The sequence below is a fragment of the Taeniopygia guttata genome, chromosome 3 (assembly GCF_048771995.1).
Source record: "Taeniopygia guttata chromosome 3, bTaeGut7.mat, whole genome shotgun sequence".
Taxonomy (NCBI): domain Eukaryota; kingdom Metazoa; phylum Chordata; class Aves; order Passeriformes; family Estrildidae; genus Taeniopygia; species Taeniopygia guttata.
In genome coordinates, this window is record NC_133027.1 from 95,214,611 (window position 1) to 95,239,996 (window position 25,386).

The 25,386-nt window shown below is 41.3% G+C and overlaps 1 protein-coding gene and 3 non-coding genes across 4 annotated transcripts; all 4 read left to right on the forward strand.

Annotated features, from left to right (window-relative positions):
- The first annotated feature begins 1 nt into the window (after position 1).
- On the forward strand, positions 2-24,257 carry WDR43 (WD repeat domain 43). The gene is made up of 18 exons (XM_030268865.4): positions 2-279; positions 4,649-4,783; positions 7,171-7,292; positions 11,129-11,249; positions 12,396-12,535; positions 13,008-13,110; positions 14,153-14,217; positions 14,581-14,752; positions 15,236-15,322; positions 17,081-17,212; positions 17,675-17,812; positions 18,639-18,725; positions 19,976-20,007; positions 20,799-20,862; positions 21,730-21,843; positions 22,277-22,346; positions 22,958-23,013; positions 23,110-24,257. Exons 1-18 carry the CDS (start codon positions 85-87, stop codon positions 23,221-23,223), a joined length of 1,947 nt encoding a protein of 648 aa, XP_030124725.1. The 5' UTR covers positions 2-84; the 3' UTR covers positions 23,224-24,257.
- Positions 7,689-7,766, forward strand: LOC115494753 (small nucleolar RNA SNORD53/SNORD92). Its single transcript, XR_003959815.1, has one exon. It is a non-coding gene; the product is annotated as a small nucleolar RNA SNORD53/SNORD92 (small nucleolar RNA).
- On the forward strand, positions 12,635-12,718 carry LOC115494754 (small nucleolar RNA SNORD53/SNORD92). Its single transcript, XR_003959816.1, has one exon. It is a non-coding gene; the product is annotated as a small nucleolar RNA SNORD53/SNORD92 (small nucleolar RNA).
- LOC115494752 (small nucleolar RNA SNORD53/SNORD92) lies at positions 16,093-16,171 on the forward strand. Its single transcript, XR_003959814.1, has one exon. It is a non-coding gene; the product is annotated as a small nucleolar RNA SNORD53/SNORD92 (small nucleolar RNA).
- Positions 24,258-25,386: the final 1,129 nt, after the last annotated feature.

Below are 25,386 nucleotides of genomic sequence, written 5' to 3' on the forward strand. Positions count from 1 at the left end.
GCGGCGCAGGCGCGCGGGGCGAGCACGCGGGCGGTGCATGCGCTGCGCGGGGCGGGCCGGGCAGAGCCGAGGGGCGCGCGCGCCATGGCGGCCGCTCCGTGCGCCTTCTCCCCCCGCGGGTGCCGCTTGTTCGCCTCGGCCGGGTCCGACGGGAGGCTGCGAGTGTGGGACACGGCCGGCAGCCGCCTGCAGCACGAGTTCGTGCCCTCCGCCCACCTCAGCGCCGCCTGTACCTGCCTGGCCTGGGCCCCGCTGGAGGCGCGGCAGCCCCTCGGGAAGGTGCGTGAGGGGAGGGGGTGGGGAGGAAGAGGAGGAGGAGGAGGAGGGGGACACGCGTGAGGAGCGGGATGGGGATGGCGGCCACCCGAGCAGCCCTGACGCGTGGCCGCGGCCCGCTCGGCTTCACCCCGCCCTCTCGGCGCCATGTGGCCGGGCGGGCCGGGGAGCGGGGGCGCGGCGAGCGGGGTGAGGGTCCCGTGGGCTCCGCGGGGTTCGGGCACTGTCCCATCCCGCCCCGTCTCTCTGTGGCCCCGGGGTTTGGGGGATCCCACGAGCCTTGGGATGGAGGGGGGGAGCGGCTTCCCCCGCGCCCCCTCCCAGGATTGGGCTGCTTAAGGTAAATTTCAAGTGTCGGTGGGGGAGGCGGCGCTGGAGGCTTTGGTTCGTGTTTCTTTAAAACAAAAATTCCTCAGAAACACTGATTGTTGAAAACCATGTGCCTCTCATACTATCTGCGTGGAAGAAGCCTTCCTTGAAGGAGTGAGGTATGTTAATTGATTATGCGTCTTGCCGTAATTGAAAAGGTGATGCTGCAGAGCAGGTCAGCTGCTGTGCACCCACTTAGATCCCTCTCCGGTAAAGGCAGTATCTCTCTACGCTTCCTTACCCTTGGAAGTACTCCCGTGCAAGCTGCTACACTATGATTCATCTTCCTGAGTCCACGAATCCTGCAAGAAGGTGCTCAGTAGTTTTATTCACAGCGTGCATCAGGAGTGCTTGGATGTTCTCCACCTTGGATCAAGTTTTAGTCAACGTCACCTCAGGTGAACACAGAACCTGAATATATCTGAAGTATGTACTGGGGCACCTTTTTGTCTTCTTCATGTTGAAGTAGCTCTTTAGCTAGAATATACCATTTCTTAAGGAAAGAAGAATGCAAAACCTGCATAAACTATGTGAATTCCACCCCCTTTATCATAAGAAGCAATGGGTACTTTTAAAAGTGTGTTTCAGTATATCAGCAATTCAGTGTATTTGAAATACTGTTCAGGATGTTTCAAAATGTTTGAAACACACGTTATCAACCCAAAGGAGGGCAATATTGTTTTGCTCAGTTGAGCAGCTTAGTCCCTAAACTTAGAAAACTCCCAGGATGTCCCAAGAATGAAGTAGAGTCAGTTTTAGGTGGCCTGAACCTGTTGCTTTGTCATGGAACTTTGAAGTAAAAGGGATTTGTTTGTTAGCTGCAAAGCTGTATAGGTTCTTTGCTCTTAAACACACTGAAACGGGCATGTGAAAATGAGGTTAATCTGTCCTTTAAGAAATAAAACTAAACTACACACACTGCACTGCTGTGGTGTCATAAGTGAAGCACAGGAAGTTTCTGAGGGGCATTTAAAACTTTCTAAAATAAGCTTTTCTAGAGACACACTCCTAAGCCCCACAGGTCTTTGAATTCAATCTGGCTTAAGATTATATGAAAGTAACCGTAGCCACCTCTCAGTGCTTTCTAGTTATTCCAGTAGTTTGAATCCTGTCCCCTGCTTGAAAGCTAGTCCATTTTAAAGTGGAGCTGGGAAACATACTGTTTCTTACAATAAGTGTGCCACAAAACCTTTAAAAGTCATTGGTTTTTTTTCTTATACTGAGTTGTAGAATTAAAACCGGGATAGTTATGCCAAAAACATTTTGTTAAACATGTTCTTTTCTGGCATTATTTAGTCTTTTGTTCCTGGGGAGTTGACATCTGTCTAGGCAGTTCTAGTATCAGGTGGTCAGAGGTAGAGCTCTGCCGGTAGGGATCTAAAAATGGTGTTTGGCCAAATTACACTTAAAGTATGTTTTGGACTGCTGCCCTTTTAACGGAGGCCATGTATTACAGGGGAATATTAGAAATCACATTTTGAACTGCAGCCTCTGGAATTGCTGAGGCAGGGCTGGCTTTATTGGGATGGTCCCTGCCCCACGTGCTTCCAGTGTCAGTGCTTCCTGTGTGCAGAGTTCATCACCCCTGCTCCGTGGGGTGTCTTGTGCAAGAGTGGACCTCCAATATTCAAAACACCTTCTTCCACTTTCTTCCTAACAAGCTGCAACTGCTCTGTTACTGTCAAGTGTCAAGACCTTTAGATTTCTCCCCATTTCAGTGTTTTAAGTGCCTTATTTCCCATGTGAGCAACAGATTTCTATTAAAAAGTCTTACTGGGTTATCAAGTCAAGGAAGAACATTATGGAAAAATGTGTGCACAGTTCCTTTTCAAGTAACTTCTTTTAATCATCTCTACTAATTAAATCGTTGTGCTTTTTCAGGCAAAGTTGAAGGATTTTTAAATAAGCTTGAGTTTCCATAAATCTGAAAAAGAAATCAAATGACAAAGAAGCTGATGCTTATCCTGTCCTGTCCATGACAACAGGGTGCTCTTCTATTTAAGACCTTGATCCACGAGTGAATGGATTTCAAGTGTAGTTGTCATTTGCTCTGTGTACTAATTTAATGTAGGGTAGGGAAGTTAGATTTTTAAAAGAAGTTTTTAAGGTATTTTTCTCAAATCATCTTAAACATCAACAGGTATCTGAATTTTCCACTGGCATTTATTCATGTAGAACTTTCTGACAAAGTGTTCCTCTCATGTTGCTGCTAAGGGGTGGTCAGTAAAGAAATGCATGTGGGAAAAAAAAAAACTGGGGAAACCTTCACTGCCCCTTGCTTTCTCTTGACCCTGAAAATAACTCTGGACTTGTGGGAATTCTGTTGTGCCTGTGAGTTGTTCCAAGGAAATTTGCTATAGCAAACTGAAATGGGGGTTGAAAAAAAAATTAAGTTGAAAGATTTATTAGTGAAAGAGAATAAAGTCTGTTATTAAGTTTGGTTTTGCTTTGCAGCGGGGGTGTATGGGGTAATTGGTAAAACTACTTAAAAAGATCGAAAAGTATCAGAAAACACAGGAGTTGTACTTGCATCTCCACTCTGTGGCCTTTGTCTTTGCATGTCAGACTGCAGTTTCAATTAATTGCCATTAGTTTATCAGCATCTGTTTTTTAATATTTTATAAATAGTTTTCTTTCTCAACAAAGAGAAAGCCTAAACAAATATTGCAAAAACCCTAATTGTAATCTATTTTCTTAGTGGTCTGCTTTTGATGTAAAAGTTATCTTTACAGTAATTTTGTATTTCTTGGTCTAAACCAAAACACTTTTATTTGCAGAAAGGTGTTAGCTCTGTTAAATACAGAAGGAATAGAAAATCCTGCTTCGAAGAACCGAAGTATTTATCCTTCATTATCAAACTATCAAACTTCATATATTAGTTACGGTGAAGACTACCACATCCTGGTTGTCATATTTCTGGACCTGAGTAGAAATTATTTGTGTTCACTGTGTTGTGTCTGTTGTAAAACAGATTAGCTGCAGCACATGGCACTTGAACAGAGCTAGTTGCTCACATTTTATCAGTCTCCCCGGGCTTGTTCAGGCTACTTGTCAGTGCAAATAGAGCTGTTGTGTAGAGGAAACATTAGCATGTGTGTAATTTTTAAATTGAAGAGAATGCTTTGCTGTGATGTAACAAATGTAAGGAGACTTACCAATTTAAAAAATAATCAGTGGCATTAGTGATTTTTTTTCTTTTTGTGTCCTTGAACATTTTTTTCATTTTCTAGTTTATGTGTGTGCAGTTAACCCAGTGAGTATGAATATGATAGCTTCTTCTGCCCTCTTTATTTTAGTTTCATATGTTTAAGAACTAGTTTTATTCCTTCTTCCCTTCTTCCCTTCCCAGTGATCTGCATTCTCAGATTTTTGGTTAAGGGAGACAAAGTGAAATTCCTCCTTCAGGTGACTGATAGCACTTGCAGAGCAAGAGTGTGAAGATGTATGAATTGCCTGATCATATGAGGACCTCTGGTGCAGACAGCAGGACTTGGGCAGAGCACTTCCCTTTGAATCCCAGACACTTGCCTCTGTGGAATGGGGTAGCACTTTCTTTTTAAGAAGCATTAGGAATACTTCAGATTTGCAAGACTCTTTTGATTACCTTTTGAGAAAAAAAAAATTGATCATGTCAAGGGTTTCCATTTTGTGGATGAAGTATTCTGAATGAGTTAATCTTTATTTCTCCTCTTGGGACATGAAATTTGTAAAAAACTTAAATGTGTTTTTTTTCCCACATGCATGTGGTTGGGGTGGTAGCAAAATGGCCTACACCATGTGTTTTCAAGTGACTCAGAGCAAGTTTGTTACCATGTACATGGAAGTACAAGATGAGTTTCTAGTACTGTCTACACCTGAGTGTTCATTTTGTGTCTTTGCAGTGTTTGTGCTGGCTGTCTGGGTATCAAACTTATCTTAAGGCTTTTCTTCCCTGTGCTTTAACACTTAGATATTAGCCAGTCAGAGTGATTTATTTCACAGTTTCTCTCTTTTGGTTTTCCAGGATGGCCCCCAGAGGAAAAAACGGAAGTCTGAAGGTGGAGAAGTGGACAAGCAGTTAGATATCCTGGCTATTGGTACAGCAGTTGGTAGCATTTTGTTATACAGCACAGTAAAAGGAGAATTACAGAGCAAGCTAGTAAGTAATGCACACTTCATCACATGCTACCAAACACTGACGGTTTCAGTCAGTTTAGGCCAAAAGATCTTGGTTTCTAAGTTTGTGCAATATCTTAACACTGTCCATGGATTTGCTACTTTGCATTAAAAATAACAGTAATACTTAAATTCTTCACTGGAAAATTACATCCTTGGTGGGACTGTCATACCCTCAGTTCCTGCATGGCATTGTGGGAGGGAAGGGCAGAGAGCTCATCAACACTTGGAAAGGTGTCACACTGATGGACTCTTCCGTAAATTTGCATCCCTTATGGAAGCGCTGGAGCTCTCTCAGCACATGATCTTTTTTGAATAATACACAGTGACCTTAATTTTGCCTTTCCAGACTCCCAAGCACCTCCATTTGAGTTGGGTTACATAACAAGCAAAATGAATCCATATGATTGGCTGCGCAATACTTTTGAGATACTTGGGTATATTTTGCTTCTAAACTCAGAGTTGTAGGTAGAGTGATAAACATACATGAATTTAGGGAAAGAAGTTTCTGAGAATTATGATGCATGCAAGTGACAGTAACTAACAACATCGACAACATCAACCCCATCAACATAAGTTTTTCCTTTTATAAGGAAAAACTATGTTTGAAAAGTGTAGTTGTAGTTTGTTTGGAAACACTCTTCTTTCCATAGAAGACAGCATTATCAGTACTTTGCTTTTTACATGTAGGTTGAATTAAAAGATTATTCCTGTTAAAATGAAATATGTTACTTTTAGCGATCTTTACTGAACAGAATAACTTGCTGCAGTATAGTTTGTCTTGCTCAAAGCTCATTTGCATCAATACCTTTGGGAGTAATCTGAGCAGGTTGTTACAATCCAAATAGTGAAATTGACTCCATTAAATATTTTCATAAATAATTGAAGGTTATGTTTGGAGCTGCAGAGATTTTGGTTGTTAAGAGAAGTGATACTGCTTAAAGGGTCTTCTGGTCTGATGATAGTTTGCTCCTGAATGCAAATACAAAGGGAAGGCTGCTCACCTCTGAGTGCCCTTACGGAAGGAGGTACTTAGATATCTGACTTCAGCAAGACACCTGTGGCTATTTTTTCCTTTGAGCAGATCTCATATGGTTGCCCTTGTTTGGCTGTGTGCATTAAAACAGCAGGCAAGACAATGTTTTGTTTTTTGGAAGGGATCATCAAAATCGGTCTCCTTTCCAGTAGCATCCCACTCTGAAACTGAAGGGAGCATGCAGGTGCTTTACAGGCTTTACAAAATCTACAAAGTTGTATCAGTAAATTATACAATTGGCATGGAAATTGGTGTCTTCTAATATAAAAGCACAGCAGTGGATTTTGAATAAGGAGTAGGGCAAAAGAGAAGAGAGAGAGACAGAAAGAAATGAAGAAAGAAAGTCATCAGTCCTTGCTCCAGCATCAAACCAGCTGATGGGGTGTTCAGTGTCCTGGGGCATCCATCACTCAGGCTTTGTGGGAGCATTTTTTTACAGACAAGGTCTGCCCACCCTAGAGCCAAGTTTTTCACTTTCTGTTCAAATTAGTTACCATGTGCAGTTTGTTCTAGACCTTTCTGGAAATGGGCTGGAGGGCTTTGGAGGGGTCGTTGGTGGTCTTGATCCCTCCCTACTGGAGGTTCCTTTTGTCAGTAGTCCAGGCCCACTTCTTGAGTCCTTCCTGCATTTGTGCTGTGCTGATCACCAGGAGCCAGAACAAGGATGAACCAGGAAAGTGCTGTCCTACCTTCACATGGCCCTCTCCTCCAGCCACGTGCTGTTCTTTCCCACAGTGTGTTCTTACCAACAGTCCTTGGCTGGTTCCCTGGCTATCTGGCTATCAGTATTTGAGACATACACATCAGACTGTCTTCTAGGCTTCTGCATGGCCCTGCACAGGACAGCCCCAGGAGTCACACTGTGCACCTGAGGGCATGGTCCAAATGCTTCTTGAACTCTGGCAGGCTTGGGGCAGCGACCACTTCCTTGGGGAGCCTGTGCCACGGGAGTGAAGAACTTTTTCATAATATCCACCCTAACTCCTCCCCCATTTCACTACAGCTTCTTGCCATTCCCTTTGGTTCTGTCGCTGTCCACCAGAGAGGAAGTCAATGCCTGTTCCTCTGCTTCCCTGTGTGAGGAAACTGTAGACAATGTCTCCTCTTCTCTAGGCTGTATAAGCCAAGTCAAAATACTTATTTGTATGTACCAAAATGTGAGATATCTTTTATTAATATAACTGTCGTGTGTTCTGTAAAACCTCGCACACTCTTTAAGATGCCACTGACTAGAATTTAGATCTCGAAAGCGCACCTTGTTCACATTGTTGGTGTGGGGAAGACTCAGTCATCAAGACTACTCCAGTGAGTTGACCCTCTGTTATCTTTTGTAGGATGGTGGTCATGACAGTAGAGTAAACTGTGTGAGATGGCATCAAGAGAGCTGCTGCTTGTATAGCTGTTCAGATGACAGACACATTGTGGAATGGAACACACAGACCTGCAAAGTAAAGTGGTGAGTAGTGCTGCTTTTTGCTTGAATTTTTTTACACTTGCTGCTGTGTGTTTTCTCCCTTGCAGGTTTTGGAAGTGCTGCACTCTGCTTTCCAGGCTTCATGCCCGCAAAGTGACTGTTGGCTGTTATTTTTCTGAGATCAGAAGTGGTTTTATTAAGGGATGAAAGCATAATTGTCATAGTTTAGTATCTTCCTCTGTGTATTGGAAAGGCTAGATGAAACTGTTGCGAGTGGGGCTTGGATCCCTGCATGCTAACTTTTTGTTAGACTGAAAGACTAATAGTCCCACTAAATGCAGAAAAATCTAAAATCTAGAAGAAATTTCCTTGAATAGACCCTGGAAGATCTCATTCCAGTAAAACCTGCTTCATGCACCCAGCTTTGCTCTAAGGGCCTTGCTGTGATGATAACCCATTTGGTTTCGCTTGCTGCTGATGTGCAGTGGGGACACTTCCACTTGGCTGTCTGAGCAGGCTGCTACTGTTAAAAGTACTGTTGAGCAAAATTTAGCTTAGTGCAGAATAACAAAATGTCTGGTATAGGCATTTATTTTCTTCTGTAATAAAGTCCAATTATTTTTAAACTTCAAAGAATTAACCAAGATTTCTATTAACAATCCTGGTTACCTTTCTTCAATAAAAGCCTACTGTTTGATGGCCCATTGATCCTTCTCTTGATGTTGTTTGTTTTTTTATGATGTTTCCCACTCTTGGTTATTACTTCAGCGCTCTTGGTTGTATTAAGGTTGGCATGGGCACTGCAGGCAGCCCATCATCAGTACTATCAGTGGTATCCCTAGGAAAGAGATGCATCCTTAGGTTGTAATATGTTGAGACCCTATGTAAAGTAGCAGAAGATGGCTATAAAATCTCCCTCCAGCCTTCTTTATCATAATTGAACACACCCAGTTCCCTCACCTTTCCCTCTTCCATTATGTGCTCTAGTGCCGAGGTGCCTCCGCTGGATTTATTCCACCATGTCAGTGACTTTGCTGTCCTGTCTCACTAAATGCAGTGCTCAGGTGCAGTTTCAAGAGCTGCACAGAGCAGAGGAGTCCCATTCCTTGACCTGCTGACAACACTGGCTAATGCAGATCATACACAGCTGAGCTCATTGCCACAAGGACTCCCTGCTTGCTCGTGTTCAGCTTTACTGTGAGGACTGCAAGTCTCTATTCTGCAAACCTGCTTTCTAGCTATTTGTCCCCAACGTTTTCCTTTTCAGTTTTGAGATTCTGACAGCCTGTTTCTTAGGCCTGCTGAGATTCCCTTGAGTAGCAGCCCTGTTCTCCAGGATACCAACTGCTCTCCCTAATTTGGGATTGAATGTGAAGTCATTATGTGTGCATTCTGTCCTGTTTTGAGATCAATAATGGAGTCTGGGGCAGTTATGGAGGATATTAAGCAGTACTGGGATGTCCTTAGAGGGAGGAGCACCAGTGACTGGCCGCCAGGTGGACTTCATACCTGAAGAAACTGTTTGAATTCAGTGATGCAGCCTGATCCTGCTCTCCTTAGAGACCATCCATTCAGGCTATATATTTCCAATTTGGCTGCAAGGATATGTGAGACCTTGACTTCAGCAATGCTTATGACAACTTAAATGTGTCTCTCCACAAAAACCAAGGTGATTGTCTCATTAAGGCAATCAGGTTGGTTAGACACAATTTGCCAATAAGGAGTTGCTCCTATGCTGGATGTCCCCAGAACCCTTTTTTGACCTTTCAGTGCCTGGAAATAGGTTCTAGATGGATTTGTTGTATAACCTTTCCTCTTGTTTCTGGGATTATTCTGTGCATTTATGTTCTTTCCCTGTTCCAAAAGAATGTTCCATACATTCGTGCTACACTTTTCTGTGGAGAAACCCCTCTTCTTTTTGCCTTCCTGGCATGTCATTGCTGAGTGCCTTCCTAAAGGTCTTGCTAAGCATCCCAATGTTGTTCCATGATGCCAGTGAGATCAAAGCTCTGAAGCTCCCCATGGACATCTCATTCACCCTGTTTGTATCCCACAGTGTGTGTGTTCATGTACAAGTTCTGGAGATGGGTCCCAGCCATGCTGCTTTCTCAGAAAAAGTGAGAGTTTTTGCTGTCATACCTCTTGGATGTTTCCCTCTGCCCTGTCCCCTACCAGGGACCATGGAGTGGGGGGGACTGTGGTTATGAAATGTAATTTGAAGCGTCGTGTTCTTTATTTTAAAGATGGCAACAGAAAGTCATTCCCAGAGTATATAGATAGAAAGTGCATGAGCAATGTAACATCATGGTTTTTACCTGAAAATTTTCTGTGTTAATGTTACAAGTCATATCTAAGGTAACTCAATTTGGAAAGAGTAGAAGAAATCAGTTCTCCTAAAGTTTTACCTACCAGAAGGAACAAACTGGCCACATTAACTGCTCACACGCAATGTATACATGAGAGTGCCTGCATTCCTTAACACCCATCAGGACCTGGAAGCCAATGTTTGTGTGACCCACAGAGAAATCAGGATGGTTGCTCCTGGGGTAGAGAAGTGGTATTATATTTTTTAATTTTGATTTGGAGGCTTCTAGACATGTTCCTATGGAGGTAGGGACTGCTAAAAAGGGAATTGAAACCATGTGGCTTTAGGTTTGACTTTCTTAACTACTGTAGCAGTCCACCACTACAGGTGGTATGTGCAGCACACATGAATCCTCTGCAGAGGGACAAGCTATTGGGGAAGAGAGAGTCTCTGAAGAGGCAAGACAAGGTGTTGTAAAGAGGTAGACTGAAATTCTGGATGACTTGTCACTCTTTTTCATGTCTTAAATACTCTTGACTACTTAGAAGCATTCTGGATATGTTGTTTATGAGATCCTGTTTAAAACTCTTTTCCTGTAAAAATTATATAAAGAGTATGCAAAGTGAAAACCATGGTATTTTTGCTGTACTTTATATTGTGCAGTCTAGTTTGGACTCGTCTTTTTATTACATCTAAAAATATCTTCTTGGTTTATGTTAATAAATGGTTTAAATCCATAGTCATGAACTTGTCTTCAGAAGAGAATATAAAATCATGTCATACTCTCTGTAAGGTGCAATGTTGTCCACATTTGTGGCTGTAAAATTTTCAGCTTCTGTCAAAAGTGATACAGTAAATGATCCCTGATTTAGAAAACAGAAGAGGTATTGCTTGGGCATGTGCAAGTTATTTAGGTAGCTTACAATCAAAATGTGGTGGGTTGCAGGCTACTTCCAATCTGTAAAGGATTTATGTTACTGCTTTCCTTGCAGTTTTGTCCTGTGAGAAACATAGTATCAATATTTCTTTAAAGCACATACAGGCTTTTCAGGACAGCATCTTTTTTTTTTTTTTTTTTTAATTTTTTTAAGTAATGCTTTGAATCATAGACCATTAAGGTGAAGTTTATTATTGTCAGTGACTTCAGAAACTTGGGAGGAGGTCCAGTAACTGAATAGGCTTTGAAACTCTGAATTTTAGTGTTGAGAAGGCTTTATTGAATGAGTTGGTGAATAGAGAAATCTTGAAAATGGTATGGCTCTTCTTGGCCTAATTTTAGAAGTAGAAAACAGTGTGAGGAATTCAGAACAGAATAAGCAAGTATCAAAAAAGAAGTCATCAGTTCAGTATTGAATAACTTCATATGTTTGAGTTGTGATTATTTTTTGTAAACTAATTTGAAGGCGAAGTGCAGAAGCAGAATAGCTTTGTCCTCTTCATTACTTAAATCACTGTTTTTTAAATTTTACCTTAAAATTTCCATCATGGTGGTTTTGAGATGATCCTAATGAATACTGGTTTTTGTATTTCTCCATCTTTCTCCTTTTGTACAAAAATTCCATCCAAATTTTAGTAAGTGGAAAGGCGACAATAGCAGTATCACCTGTCTATGCATCAGTCCAGATGGAAAAATGCTGCTGTCAGCTGGTAGAACGATAAAACTGTGGGACTTGGAGACCAAAGAAGTCTACAGAGTAAGTACCTCTGTTAAACTAGATGCAAAAAAATGCCCTTCTTGATTGGTGACACTACCTATCTAGTATTTCTTGATCAGACATCTAAAACATTCCACTGTGTGTGAGGATGCAATTAGCAGCATTGGGATTGCTGGAATTTTTGCTGTGATGGTGCCTTAAACTGTGGTTTCCACTTGCTGAGAATTGAATGAGGGCATTAAAATTTTGGTTCTGAGCATGCTGCCAGCATCTTCTCTCAAGACTGTAGGAGAAAGATGGATGCTGTTCTTTTTAACTGGGTTCCTGTCTGACGCCCTTCTGTCAGGAGAACTCAGTTCACCACCGTATCAGTTACTGCTGGCATGGGTTTTAACAAGAGTCCCTCCACAAAGCCTTCGAGTTTCCTTGCTAAACTTCATGTAACTGATGGCATTATCAGTTTTGCTGTTGAAACAGTTGGAAGGCATAGGAGCAACTCCTTATTGTTCCCTGAGCAGGGCTCAGACATTGAGCAAATGGCCATGCTTTAGCTGATCCGTGAATGCTGCCGTGTTCTCTTGCCTGCTAGCAGACAGGACAGGGATAGTCTCTGAATCTCCTGTCAGGTGAGTGTGTAACATGTGCTGTTACTGTGGGCTTGCTGGCACATGGCAGCTACCGTGTATGTCTGCATTCTATAATGACCAAAACCACTATTTGCAAAAGTAAATTGAAGAACCAAATTTTGGGGGGCCCTTGGGGGTGGTGTGTTGCCCAAATTTAGTGTAAGCACATGTGTGTCCATTGTTTACAGTTGAGAATGCAGTTGAGTCTAGTTCCATTGGAAAGGTTGAAGTGTAAAGTTGGGGGGGGCAGAGGGGAGTGCTTTGTGACAGTAACAGCACTACAAGTGGATGTGATTTCTTTTGCATGGATTTAGCCCCGCTGAATTTGCCTTTGATTCCCCATTTAAGTTTTAAAATGTTGATAAATATCTGCCAGGTCAGAAAAAGCTTCCTTGATGCACAAAAATGCAAGGAAACTGATCACTAGTTAAAAACCAGTGAGCTGTCCTTGTTGACTTAGTAACGCTTGATTCTTTCCTATTGTTTGTTAACTAATGTTTTGATTTTTGCCATATGACTGCTTAGGACAATCATGGAAAGATCCTGTTTTTTCTCTTAGCATTTCACAGGTCATGCTACATCAGTGTCATCATTAATATTTACCACAGTGAAACCTACAAATGAAAGTAAACCCTTTGATGGAATTACAGGACTTTATTTCTTGTCTGGAGCTATACACGATCGATTACTGAGTGTTTGGTATGTAAACTTCTCATAATTTTTGACTGATCAGTTTTGAGCATAAAGTCATCAAGTAATTGTGATTAAACAAGCTAAAGCAGAAGGGGCACTGGAAAAATGCAGTGATGATCTCTTTATTGGTGGTTTCGACTCACTGATTGCTGAGTGAAGACGAGATTTTCCTTGGCTGTGTCTGAGCATGCTTCCAGTTGCCATTCATATCACTAGTGTGTGCCAGAACATACTGTGTAATATACTTCCTTATTCTTTGCACTTGTAAGGTTTATGCAAAGTTTTCTTGCTCAGTTTCTCTTGGGAGTTACTTTGCTCTTAGAAATTAGGAACGCTGAACACTGAAATGTCAGTGTGGTGCTTTTGTATATAGTAGATACCACCACATTTAGTGATTTATAGGCTTTATAATGCTTGTCTGGTGCAGAGGATGCTGTTTGTGCTGTGGTAAATAATGTGTACATTTTGTGTCTTCCAGGCAGATCAGATCAGATAGGAAAGAAAAGAATGCTGTGATGTCTTTTGCAGTAACAGATGAACCAACTTTTGTGGACCTGACTGTATCAGAAGTCAAAGAAGAGGTAGGAGCAATAGTTTGTAAACAAATATATTCAACAACTTTCACTTACCACATCATTTTCCTTTTAAGGGTGTAAAGAAAGAGGCTTGTTTAGTATCTGGGTTCTGTTATGCAGAGATGAGGTCCAAATGCCAATTCATGGGTGTAAGGATATTTATTACAGATGCATTTATAAAGCTGGTAGTTTGAAATGCTCATTTTCAAAGCTACTAAGTGCAGATTCTGTGGGGTTTTTTTCAGAAATTTTGTTCATGATAGCGGAAGTGTCAATTGTTTCCTATTCAGAATAAGTTAGTAATTAAAATGGTTGTTAGAACTCGGCAGCGAAGAAAAACACAAAAGAAATTATGTCTAAAAATCTGATTTGGGTCTGTTTTTTCCCTGATTTCAAGTGTTTTTGGCAGTGTAACTGCATTTGGAATTAACTAGCCTTGAATGAGTTAAAGTAGCAGTGTACCATTTGCTAGTTCTCTCAGTTTTAAGAGCACAAGTCTTTCAAAGTGATTTCCTTTTGAAAAATGTGTGAATGTGAAACATGTTCACAAACTGTTCCCATAATTCTTTAAAACGTTTTTCTCCTTCTGCCTTTGACTTCTATTTCTCAGAGCAGTATTTCATGCTGTATTTTTCTAATATTTCCAGTTCCCTCTTCCTGCATATATTGGACAGTATTCTGTAATGTACCTGTCATTTAGTTTCTCAGGGGAATCATCTTAGTTTCTTTCCTCCAAGCATATTCACGGTGTCAGTGCCTTTGCAGAGCTGTGCCTCTGAACATGTGTCTGCTACTGTGCAAACTGTTTAACTCAGGGTGTATTACTAGTGATAAAGTACAGTTGTGAGTTACCTTGTTAATCTTCTAACACTTGTACTGAATGTTCCTGAGTGATTACATCTTTGATCTTCTTTTCAAATTTAGTGTAATGTTCTTAAGTACTGAAAAAGTTGAAATTGTAGCCATACAGCTGTCTCTTGATGTCCTGAACTTCCAGGAGGGTTTTTTTTCTGATCTAATGAAACCTCCTTACTGTGCCTTCTTTCAGCCTGTGAAGTTAGCAGTTGTGTGCAGAGATGGGCAGTTGCATTTATTTGAACATATCTTGAATGGGTAAGTTAGGATTCATCTGGAGGGTGTCTTTGGGAAAGGTCTGTGGTTACTGCAAGACAAAGCTCAGTTTTGTTATGCTGCTGCCTTTAAGCTCTTGTATATGCTCGTGAACCAGGTTCCAGCTGCTTCTTTGTCGTGGGTTACTGGACACAGTTGTTGGGGACTGTATTGCACTTTGGTATTATGTGTGGTTTTAACCCAGATTTTGTGTACCTGTGCCTCATCTTAGCCATCCATAAAAGGTGTAAAATGGCTGAGTTTACTGAGGATCTGCTAATGAAAGATACTTAGATGTGCAAGATACTGAAGTGTTCAAGCTAAATATCTTGGAATTTTTAAATTTCTTTTTTTTTTTTTCCCCAGTTATTGCAAAAAACCCTTAACATCAAACTGTACTATTCAGATAGCAACACCTGGGAACGATGGGGACTCCACACCGAAACCAGTCCCTATTCTAGCAGCTGCATTTTGCACAGACAAACAGTCTCTGCTGCTGGTGTATGGAAACGCCTTACAGCCCATCATAGAGAAAGTGGTATGTAAAACTTAACAGAGAGGGTTTGGATTCTGCAATATGGACTGCACGCTGCTTCCAGTTAGAAAAATTTATGAGTTTATTATTTTTGCTGTTTTGAAATGATAAAACAATACAAAACATATTCCTTGCCCTTGCTTTGGGAGCTGTGACTATTGCCCCCAAGCTGTTTGGATAGGCAATTTGTATTCTTCCATTTTTTCAGTTGGGGTACAGGTTGGCGCCATTGCTGACTGTTTCTTGCCATTTCGGCTCTTGCTGAGTTGGGCCATTGAAACTGGTTTTAATACACTTCCAGTTTACCTATGTAAACCTCCTTGGAGAGTATAGGGATATGGTAACAAAAGGCAGATATGCAAAGGAGCTGCTATTCTAGAGTGAAAAAAATGTTCATTCTAATTTACGTAATTGAAATTTGTTTTCATCTTTCAGTAGCATAATGAATCACAAATACATTAACTGGTTTTGTTCCTGTCCTCTTAGTCTTTGAACACCAGTGAATCCCACATATGTTTGGTACGGGATGTCCAGAAAGTGTTGTCACTTAGAACGGATGCTGCTGTAACAAAGGTGAGCTTTGCATGAAGAGTGGTGTTGTTGCTTCTCTTGTTTTACTTGAGAAACGAAGTAGGTAGTATTCACTGATCTCTTAAAATGAGTTTGGATATCTGGATGAACGTGCTCAGAGCTGCAGAGGGTAGCAGTAGATGTCCATAGCACTCGGGCAGGTGTGGGCAAAGAGACCTTCATGGTTCGTGTATGTCCTGGCATGTGTGAGAGCACATGGTGGCCCTCTTGTAACTCAGCAGATCTGCTTGAGAGACAGGACTGATTGGTGGGGTTTTTCTGCCTAAGATCAGTCCTTCCCTTGGAGTCTGGTGGTTTGTACAACCTCTTTGACCCTGATGGTTTGGGGTGAAGGTGGGATGACTTTGTTTTAGAGTCTAAATAAAATGTAGTGGAACCTTAACAGGCAAGTCCTTTTTGCTCGCTCTTGGTGTGGCCTTCATGTGTTCCTGCTCACGGGGACCTGGGAATGTGAGCTTAGCACTTGCATGACAGCTGAGGCCACTTGGTACTTTGTTCTCTCATGGAGGATCCCCTGGGTGTTTAGAGACAGGTTGTAAAGTTCTTAATCACTGTGCATGTTCAAGGCCTTGAAGATCTGAAATGCTTGGAATATCAGTGAAGTGGGCAGACAGCGCTGTTTTTCTGGCCCTTCAGTTATCTACTGGATCTGGTGCTCCATCAGTCAGGCAGGGTTTTGTGCTGATTGCTCAGTCCTGGAGCTGCTGGGTAGCAGGGTTGAGCTGCAGGGACAGGTTCAGAGTCTCTGTGGCATGCAGTGATGATACCCATCATGGTTTCGCTTATGGCTGAATTCCAGTGAAGATGCATTTCTCTTGGCTGTCTGAGCATGCCGTGTGGGGAGAAGGTCAGTGGTGTGTGGTGAGCTGAGGGGATAGTACTTTATCACCACTAGTGTTCTATGATAAAATTCTTGATGCAAAAAATGAACTTTTTGGAAACCGGAAGTTGCTTTGCTCAGTGTCATAGATTATACTTTTATCACTTCAGAGGTACTTTAGAAAAAAAGGCCTGGATAGAAGTGCTGTGGTTTAAAGAAGTGTCCTGGAAGTAGCAGAAAATACATTTTTGATATTCTGGTAGTGGCATACTGCCTTACATTCTCTGTGAGTCAGGGGGGCATTTGGTTGTTAAATATAAAATTCCGTCTCCTTTGTGTTCATTGAAGATGACACCTTAGCTTGTTTGGTATAAACTAAGGTGTCTCTTTTTGTCTCCATGGCACAGCCTAATTCACACAACTGAGTTCTGTGTTTGAGCAATCCCTAGAAGAAAAGAGTTGGGATTGAAGGGAATAGTGACTACCTTTTGCTGTTACATTGTGTTGCTTTTCTTAGTCTGTTACTGCATTCCAGTGGATGCTGAATAAATCTGCATGTGGTTTATGGAGCTGACTGTTAGCATGGGTTGTGTCTATTGCCAGCAAAACATCAAGTATTTGTTGTTTGATACAAACAGTTCTGTGAATATTATGGCAAAATCTTGTAAGAAAAGTGGTTCACAGGTAATTCCAAAGAGACCATTGCTTTAGTTGATTATGAAAATCAGCTGTCTGTTTCTTGAGGTTATTCATTCTCTTAAATATGTTGGATTTGCCTAATATTTATGTCAAGAAAATGGGTTGTGTCAGGTTGGTTTTACCATATGTGTGAGAGTCGCAGAATAAAATCCTTATTTTAAATGGGAAGAAAGCTCACGATACTAGCAATTCATGCAAATGTGATTCTCTCTGTGTGCTAGGTAAAGACACCTGCTGTGAACTCGGATGCCAAAGTTCTAGTACCTGGCATTCCAGGACATAGTACAGCTGTCAAAACTCCAGCCTTGGGAAAGGAAAAAAAGAAAAACAAGAGGAAACCAGGAGAGACAGAGGTAAAGGGCTTCTTATTTCAAACTCAGCAAGACTGAAGAAACTAGAAATATAAATTATTGCTATACCTTCTTCAAGGTATATGAACTTGGATTTATTTTGTTTGCTGTGGAAGAAAGGTTAATGATGCCATCTTTCTGTATGAAAGAGACCTCCCCCTGCTTGAAACATTTCCTTCATTCAAGCCCACTGTGCCTTGCCTGTGGTTTTGCCAGGTTGTTGCAGAGCTTTGTCATACACTTCTTGCTGCTTTTGCCAAGACAGATTAGTGCTTTTCAGCCGAAACTTCATCTGCCTTTGTTTTCTCATGCTATCTTCTGTCAGTGCATTTAGAAGAATACACAAAATTTATGTTCCTTTCCAGCAGAATTAGTGGGAATGCTCTAAGTTAGGTGCTTTGCTTTCAGCTGATATTTGTGAGAAACCACACTGACACAGCACTGCCCTTATTTTCCCCTCTGCAGGAGAGCATTGAGGAGCGCCTTGGGGCATTGGATATTGATGTGAGCAAAGTCAAAACTCCTGGTGGCCTTCCCCAAACAGACAGCTTTGCTGTGCTGCTGGTTCAGGGCTTGGAAAGCAACGATGCACAAATCTTAAATGTAAGTCTTGCAAGCTCAGTGTATGCTGTTGAATCTATTCACTGAGACTAGTGGGGAGCCTTCCTGAAAGCCAGGAAGGCTGAACAGTTCAGAACCTGTTGTTTCTACCTGCTTCTTTTTGCTGATCTGTTGCTCTAGGCAGTGCTGTTATGAATTACATTAGTGGTGTTTTCTGTTGTTACCTGCCTTACTTTCTAAATCAGTCTCTGATCTTTGAGGCATTTTGTTTATGATAAATTTGTTATGTCACAGTTCAGATGTTTTACAAGTGATGCTACCAATGCAGCCATGTTTCCTTCAGCTTGGACTGGAGCATAATCTGTGCTTAGTCTCCTGAGGGTACATTTTTCAAGCAGGTACTGTTTGAAAAATGAATTGATGACAAATTTCACTTGAAAAGGTTATCTTTGCATTTGGATTAGGAGGACATAATAGTACTGGGGTGGGGGACAGTTAAGAATTTGATGCTGAATAGAAATTTTGTGTCACAGATGCTGGTGAAAGGCATTTATTTATGGAAGTCAGAAAATATCAAGGGAGATTTTTATATGCCTGTAGTGCATAATTTTTAACATGGGGCAGGTGGGCTAGAGGCAATGCTAGATTGTTTTTGATGGGTTTATTGAGTGCCTTTACTTTGTTAATTGTACTTGACTTGGAAAATGAAACTCCTTTTCATAGCAAATCTTTTGCTCATTATCCTCAGCATACAAAAGTAGTGGAGTAGGAAGAGAGATACAGGCAGGAATTTTTGATTTTGCTGATTGTTGCTCATACACATGTTAAAGCTGAATTATTTTCTGATCCTATTTTTTCATTTTAACAGAAAGTGCTTAACACAAGGAAAGAAAATATAGTAAAGAACACAGTAGCCAGAATGCCTATGCATGCTGTCATTCCACTGCTGCATGAGGTAAGAGAGCATGCACTTCTTGTAGTGTCATACAAGCCACATGTGATTTGCCTTCTAGCTACTAGAATCCAGTATATGTCTCTTTATTTTTGAAATTGGTTTGTTGCCATAAGAGGACTAAAATGTTTCTTAATTTTTCCCTGATAAACTTTTTATCATTTCTGGCTGAAGCTTAACCAAAGGACCGAGTGTCAACTGTCAAAGCTAGGAAGAGCATTAGATCATGTATTACTATCATAAATGATTATGTGGGAAAAGAAAGGGAAGAGATTAAGCAAAAGCTTGTTTAATCTTGTTTAGTCCATGGTAAATAATCACCATTATATCTTCTTTTCAACTACTAACATGGATGATAATTTGAATCATCAGAAGGTCCATTTGCTGTACTTAAACTTTGAACATCACTTAGTAGTAATTTTAAAAGGGATTTGGCTTCTGAACTGCTTATTCAGTGATATTAAATAAACTTTATTTTGACAGAAATACTTTAATGATTAGCATTGACTGGACATTACTTTTTTAAACCAAACATTGCTTAGTAGCTCTTGTTATGTGAATGATGTTCTATTACATAAGTTAATGTTTCAATTTCTTTCTTTTGTATTTTAATGTGCTGACCACAAATAAGATGAATTTTTTTTATGGTACTGATCTTAACTGAATTAGGCAGGTGACCTGGTGCTGAATATTTAGTCTTACAGCACCTCCTTAGGCTTATGTTAATGAGATGCTGTGTTTCTTCCCTGGGACCTTTGTCAGGGAATCTAAGTGGAAGTGTTTAGCTCTATAATCTCAGTGGATGGTCAGACCTTTGTGTAACTGTCTTCTCCCAAGCTTGAAATTTGTTGTGTGAAATGGCCTTTACCTGATACTTTCTTCACTTGTTTCCCCAACTTGTCCGCTGTGTAGCAACTGCTCTACTAAGCAGATGAACAGTTGAAAAGTAAGAGGTTTCCTCCTACTTATTCCTGCCAGGTTTAAGCTTCAGTGGATATTTTGCATATTAAGAGTTCCAGCTTTCTTGTAATACCGAAACTCAGCTTCTGCAAGTTACCAGCCTGTGTAGAGGGTGGTAGAGCCAGCAGTGTAATTTTCTGGAGCCTGGCAGTAGTTAATCCTAGTATACTTCAAACGTCTGGAAAACTTTCTGCCCCAGTATTGGGGCTGTCAAAGGATTTCATATTGGGGTTTTAAACTCATCATGTTTGTTACTTACTGCTGACTGGTTTGGGTTTTTTTTGTCCTTTCAGCTTACAAAGAGATTGCAAGGCAACCCGTACAGGTAAGAGACAACTCAGTTACAGTTCAGTTCACCTAAAACTTCTCACATGTTTGTGCTATGGTCCCTCCTACTATGTATGTGATAGATTTTCATAGTAACTGCAATTAAACTGCAGCATCTGGAGGTAAAAACTCACCTCATTGAAGGTGAAAAGAGGAACTTAAATACTTAACTCAGTGCTTGGTCAGGGTGGCTGAAGTGGAATTAAGGGAAAAGGGTGCCTGAAATAAGTGTGTAACCCTGAGAATGTAACTGAAGGCCCCAAATGTTTACATTATGGACCTGATCAATAAATAAAATAACTCTCAGGTGTAGAGCTCATTTAATTATCAAGTGTATTTAGACATCTCTTAATGTGGTGTTTAATAACAGAACCAGCTTCCCCCCCTCTGTCCTGTTATGTTGCCATAAGGACAGCTTTGTTGAGATAGGCTGTGCCGAGTTGTGGTTTGGGTTTATTTTTTTCTAAATATGAATTCCCTCATTGTAGATGGAGAAGACAATAGCATGCTTTGATCTTTTATTCATAGAGACCATCCATAAAAGATTTCAGAAGCACAGACCCCTGAATTTGCCTAATTTAGTCTCTCACTGAAATGTCTGTTTCTTTCCTAACAAATAACTTGCATACCTCATGAGGATAACCAAACTTTACATTTCCTTCTGCAGAGAGCATTTATCTTACTCTCTAATTAAAGAGGAACTTTATATAGGACTATTTAGCATCTAGGATGTGAAATTGGTGTCTCTTAGGCAGTATCTCTTATATATAATTTATTTCTCTATTCCAGTGCCTCACTAATGGTTCGATGGCTGAAGTCTGTTCTTACCCTACATGCATCCTACCTTTCCACAGTAAGTATTTTTCATTCATGCCGATGCACTTAAGTAAAACTACATTTAAATGCTTAAATAAATGTATTTTATTTCTTCATGAATCTGTCTCCTGCTCTCTGTATATGGCAGTGCCCAAATCAATGTATCAATGTAAGCTATGCTTACACCACTTTTGCTGAACCCACAGCACATTGCTGATAAATTGTTTGTCTCAGTCATTCCTGACATAATTATAGCCATCCCAAAGTCAGACTAAGATAAGTTATGTCACACCTGCGAGAGGTACTGCCAAAGAGCAATCTAGCCTGTGTCACTAGATCTCAGAGAGTTTGTTCTTGTAATGCTTATATTGAGGCTCTATTGGGCATGGCCAGTTTTATAGGATAAGGGTGTGCTAAAGCTGGCAGGGTAGGAAGTAATGCTGTAGTTTGTGGATTGAAGTCCAGCCTTGCCTTACAAGGGATGGATACAGCACTCTTGCTGGGTTAAGAAAAAGACATTTGGGCAGTGTCAGTCCTTTCTGCCATTTGTTCTAGCATTGCTGAGCAGCAGAACTTGCACACATTGCTGAGGCTGCATTGGGACACCGGTGTATGTTCCCTTACACAGCTTTCTGAACAGTGCTACACCCCTGCATGTAGCAGTGTTTTAAAACATGGCAGTTCTAAACATGGCTACATGGATACTTCTAAACATGGCTAAGTATTAATTACTCAGGCTGCAGGTGGTTCCTGTGAACCCCCATATTCCCTTCTGTCTAGAATAATGTAAGCAAGTGTTGCTTGCTCCAAACATACAAAAGTAGTTTAAAAAACCAAAAACACTGGGGACGTGTTTGTTAACAGCTTAATTTTTTTTTTTTTTCCATCCATCTCTTCTCCCAAGTTGCCAGACCTTATTCCTCAGCTGGGAATGTTATACCAGTTGATGGAGAGCAGAGTAAAAACTTTGCAAAAGCTTTCTCGTCTGCATGGAAGACTCTTCATTCTTGTCTCCCAGGTGAGCCTCAGCTACATAACATGGGATGTGCAGAGTTGTTGTTTGACTTCCTGTTGGGATTGCATCTGATGTGATTTGTCCTGGGCACTTTAATGCAGCTGCTGTTCAGGGATGCTGATAACGCTCAGAGCAGGCCATTAATTGGCTGTCCTGTCAGTCTCTGCTCACTGGGACTGTTTCATCCTGCCAAATGTGTCTGCTCACCCATAGAGTTTTAAAGAGGAGTAAATAGGAAGCACTGGGCCACTTTGGGGCAGATGCCTCTCTGATTTTACTTTGTCATTTGTACTTTTTTGGCTGTCAAACCAGTACTGTAAGTGAATTAATATGTGCTGACCTTAATATAGATTTAATTTACATTGTTAGGAATCTTGTTGTCTTTTAAAGTTGAAATGCATGATTTAATCTAAGGCTAATTGCAAATTCCATTCAGGTTGCAGCATCACAAACAGTTCAGGAGGTACCCGAGGTTAATCAGACTGCAAAGTTGGTCTATGAGGATGGTAAGTGTTACATGCTAAGTGTAGCTCAGCTCCTGAATTCATATTACAGCCTACACTTGACGGCTGTTCATCATGCTCCTGTGCTTATCTGATAAACCAGTGTACAGTCAGCAGATAGAGGTTTTGTGAGATGTCTATGGCAGGAAAATCAGTGGCTAATGATGTAGACATCTTGTAGTTAGTTACTCTTTCCTTTTATCTCCTTTAATTCCCTCCCAGCCTCACAAATTAAGAAATCAGTGAATTGGAGGTTCAGTGTGCTGCTTTCACTTACCTGGCAACCTAAAATTTCTAGTGTTACCTGCCCTTGTGCTAAGATAGATACAGTGAAGGCACTGCTGTGTTTGAGTCAGCAGGACATCATTGTAGGGGATGTCCATGTGTGTTGAGTGCATTCTTCCAGTTTGGCATTTTTCCTACTGCATCTTCACCCTGTGTACTGGTAATGGAAGTGACCTAGTCTTAACTGATACTGGTTACCTCATCTCCAGGTGGAATCAGTTTTGGTGTGGAAATAGCACAGTTTGGGCAGCACGTGGGACTGGACTTTGTTTGTACAATGACATTTTAAAGCCTGTTCACCAGATTGAGAGATTGTTTGCTCTTTGCAGACTCCTCAGAGGAGGAAGGCTCAGATGATGAGATGATTGCAGATAAAGACTCTGACGTAAGTGGAGTTTGACCATATCTTCTCCCATTTGCTTGTAGCAGAAATTGTGTGACTGACAAAGGTTCAAACATTTTTGTTTTATTTTTCCCCCAGGAAAACTGGGATGAAGATGAAGACGAGCAATCTGATGAACAAGAAATGACTGTTGAAAAGGAAGTCAATGGTGATTCTGATTTGGAACCAGAAAATGAAAGTGAAGAAGAGTAACAGCACGAAAGAGCAATTTTAGCAGTTTGAAAAAGTGGGCCACCAAGCTCTTTGATTCTGGATCGTGTTGCTGAAAGATGCTGTATTTGCATATCAGGAGTGCAGAACATTGCACAGCCTGTGTGCAGAGGCACCTGTGGGGCACTGCATTTCTGAATCCAGAATGTTTAACCGTGCCAGCCTTCTCTCGCCCTCCTTCCCTGCGCTTACTTAGAGAAACATTTCCTCCACCTCCTGGTCAGATTATGCCTGTCATGTGGACATGCATTTGTATCTCAAGTGAAATAAATCTGCCACCGCTGTTTGTGTGGGAAACTTGGTTCAGCTTTACATTGAATTTGTTTCAAATATTCAAGGATCAAAGACAATTGGTCTATACCTTCTTTCCATGCTTCAGTTAGCAATAGCAAGTGGGCATCCTTCTGATTTTTTTTTAAAGAAACTGAAAAAAGAAAAAAAAGATATTTTTGTAATATTTAAATTCTGTCCTGAAATTCTTTTCTTCCCTCCTTTCATTGGCTTAGCCATACTTTGGCAATATGTAAATGCCAACTTGACTTAAAAGTGAATTTTTCCTTTTTTTTAAACAAATTTGAACTCAAGACTTTTATATGTATAAATCAATGACTTTTCTTGTGCTTTAAAAGGACATTAGAACTATCACTGGCTCCTAATTTTGTTTTAAGGGAGGCTGTATATAAGTTTAATGCTAACCCAGAGGCCAGACCATGTTGAGTTGGGTGGGGAGAGGGGAGTGACACAGGGAAAGGAGAAGATGGATGCTTGTGAATACATAGCACAGAGTTATACCTTTCTTACGGATTTTTAATCTCTCAGTGGCAGAACAAGGACAGCTATTTGCTCAGCTAACGAAGCTGAAGTGGTGCAAACATGTTTTTAAGAGCAAAACAAGGTAAAGGTTTGAGCCATTCACCACTATAATGTACAATAATATATTTGTCTATAAATGGAGCTGTTGCAACTAAATACCACCCTCTTTGTAAAGTGAATAAATATACATCTCTTTTACCAAATACCTGTCCTGTGGTGTTTGTTGAGAGAGACCTTAGGTAGCTTCAGGTGGTGGTTAAAGATGAGATGCTGCTTGTAGAAAGCAGATTTCTAGTGGAGGAGGAAGGCAGTCTGAAAGGTTCTGATGTTCTGCAAAGCATCTGTTGTTACAGACTTCTTGTCTCCCTCTCTTTTAGTCATATCTATTGCTTTGTACACAGCTTGGCTGGTACTGGGGTTGCAGCGCTGTTCGGAGTGCAGGGCATTGTGTCATGGATAAAGCTGGAAGAGATGTTTTTGGGTTTGGAGAGCTGGAGAAAGAAGGGCAGCAGGGGGAGGCTTTCACAGTCTTCAGAGGGTTTTAACTGACAGTAAATCACAGTCTTGAAAAGCTGGGCTTTATTTGTTTTAAGTTGTGAGATGCTGTGAAAGTAAGTGCCAACATTTGTACATTGTCTGTACTCAAGCCACCAAATGAGGCTGAACTGATGTGTCAGTTTTTAAGGCAATCCTGTGTGCAGGCAGGCTTTGGGTCAGGCAGCAGAGGGGTGTGAAAGGAGGGGTGTTCTCTTGGGGGAGTGCTGGTCTGCTGAGCTTCTGAGGTGTGGAGTAATGCAAGGAGCCAGCTGTTTTTGTCCTGCAAGGTGCTCCCTGTGTCTTCATCTGAGCCCTTCCAGAAGTTGAAGCAGAAGCCCTGGATTGGGGTGACAGAGCAGGTGGAGTATCCTGTTTGCACTGTTTGGTCGTGGGGAGTGGTGGCATTGGGACCTTGCTACCGCTGCCCCTTGTTACCTGTAAGGTTGGCATAGCCTGTGTCCATCGTTCCTATGCACCAGAAACTGTTCCAGGAGTGGGGCTGGGGGAGAACTTGGCAGCAGGAAGAGCAGGGGGATCTTCAGAGCGTTTTGTTCATTCTTGGTTCTCACAGACATTCAGATTCTGTGAATCTGTTTCAGTGACAGCCAGGTGGTGGCAGGGGGTGAGTTCTGGTCTCTTGCTGTGGGGTTAGAACAGCCAGTTCACCCTGTCCTCAGCCCACAAACAGCTGCTCTGTGTGACACTCTGGCTGTGGCAGCTGCAAACAATTGGGCTCCCTGGGCAAAAACTGTCCTCACCTGAGAGCTGCTAACTGACAATGCTGTGCACTAATTC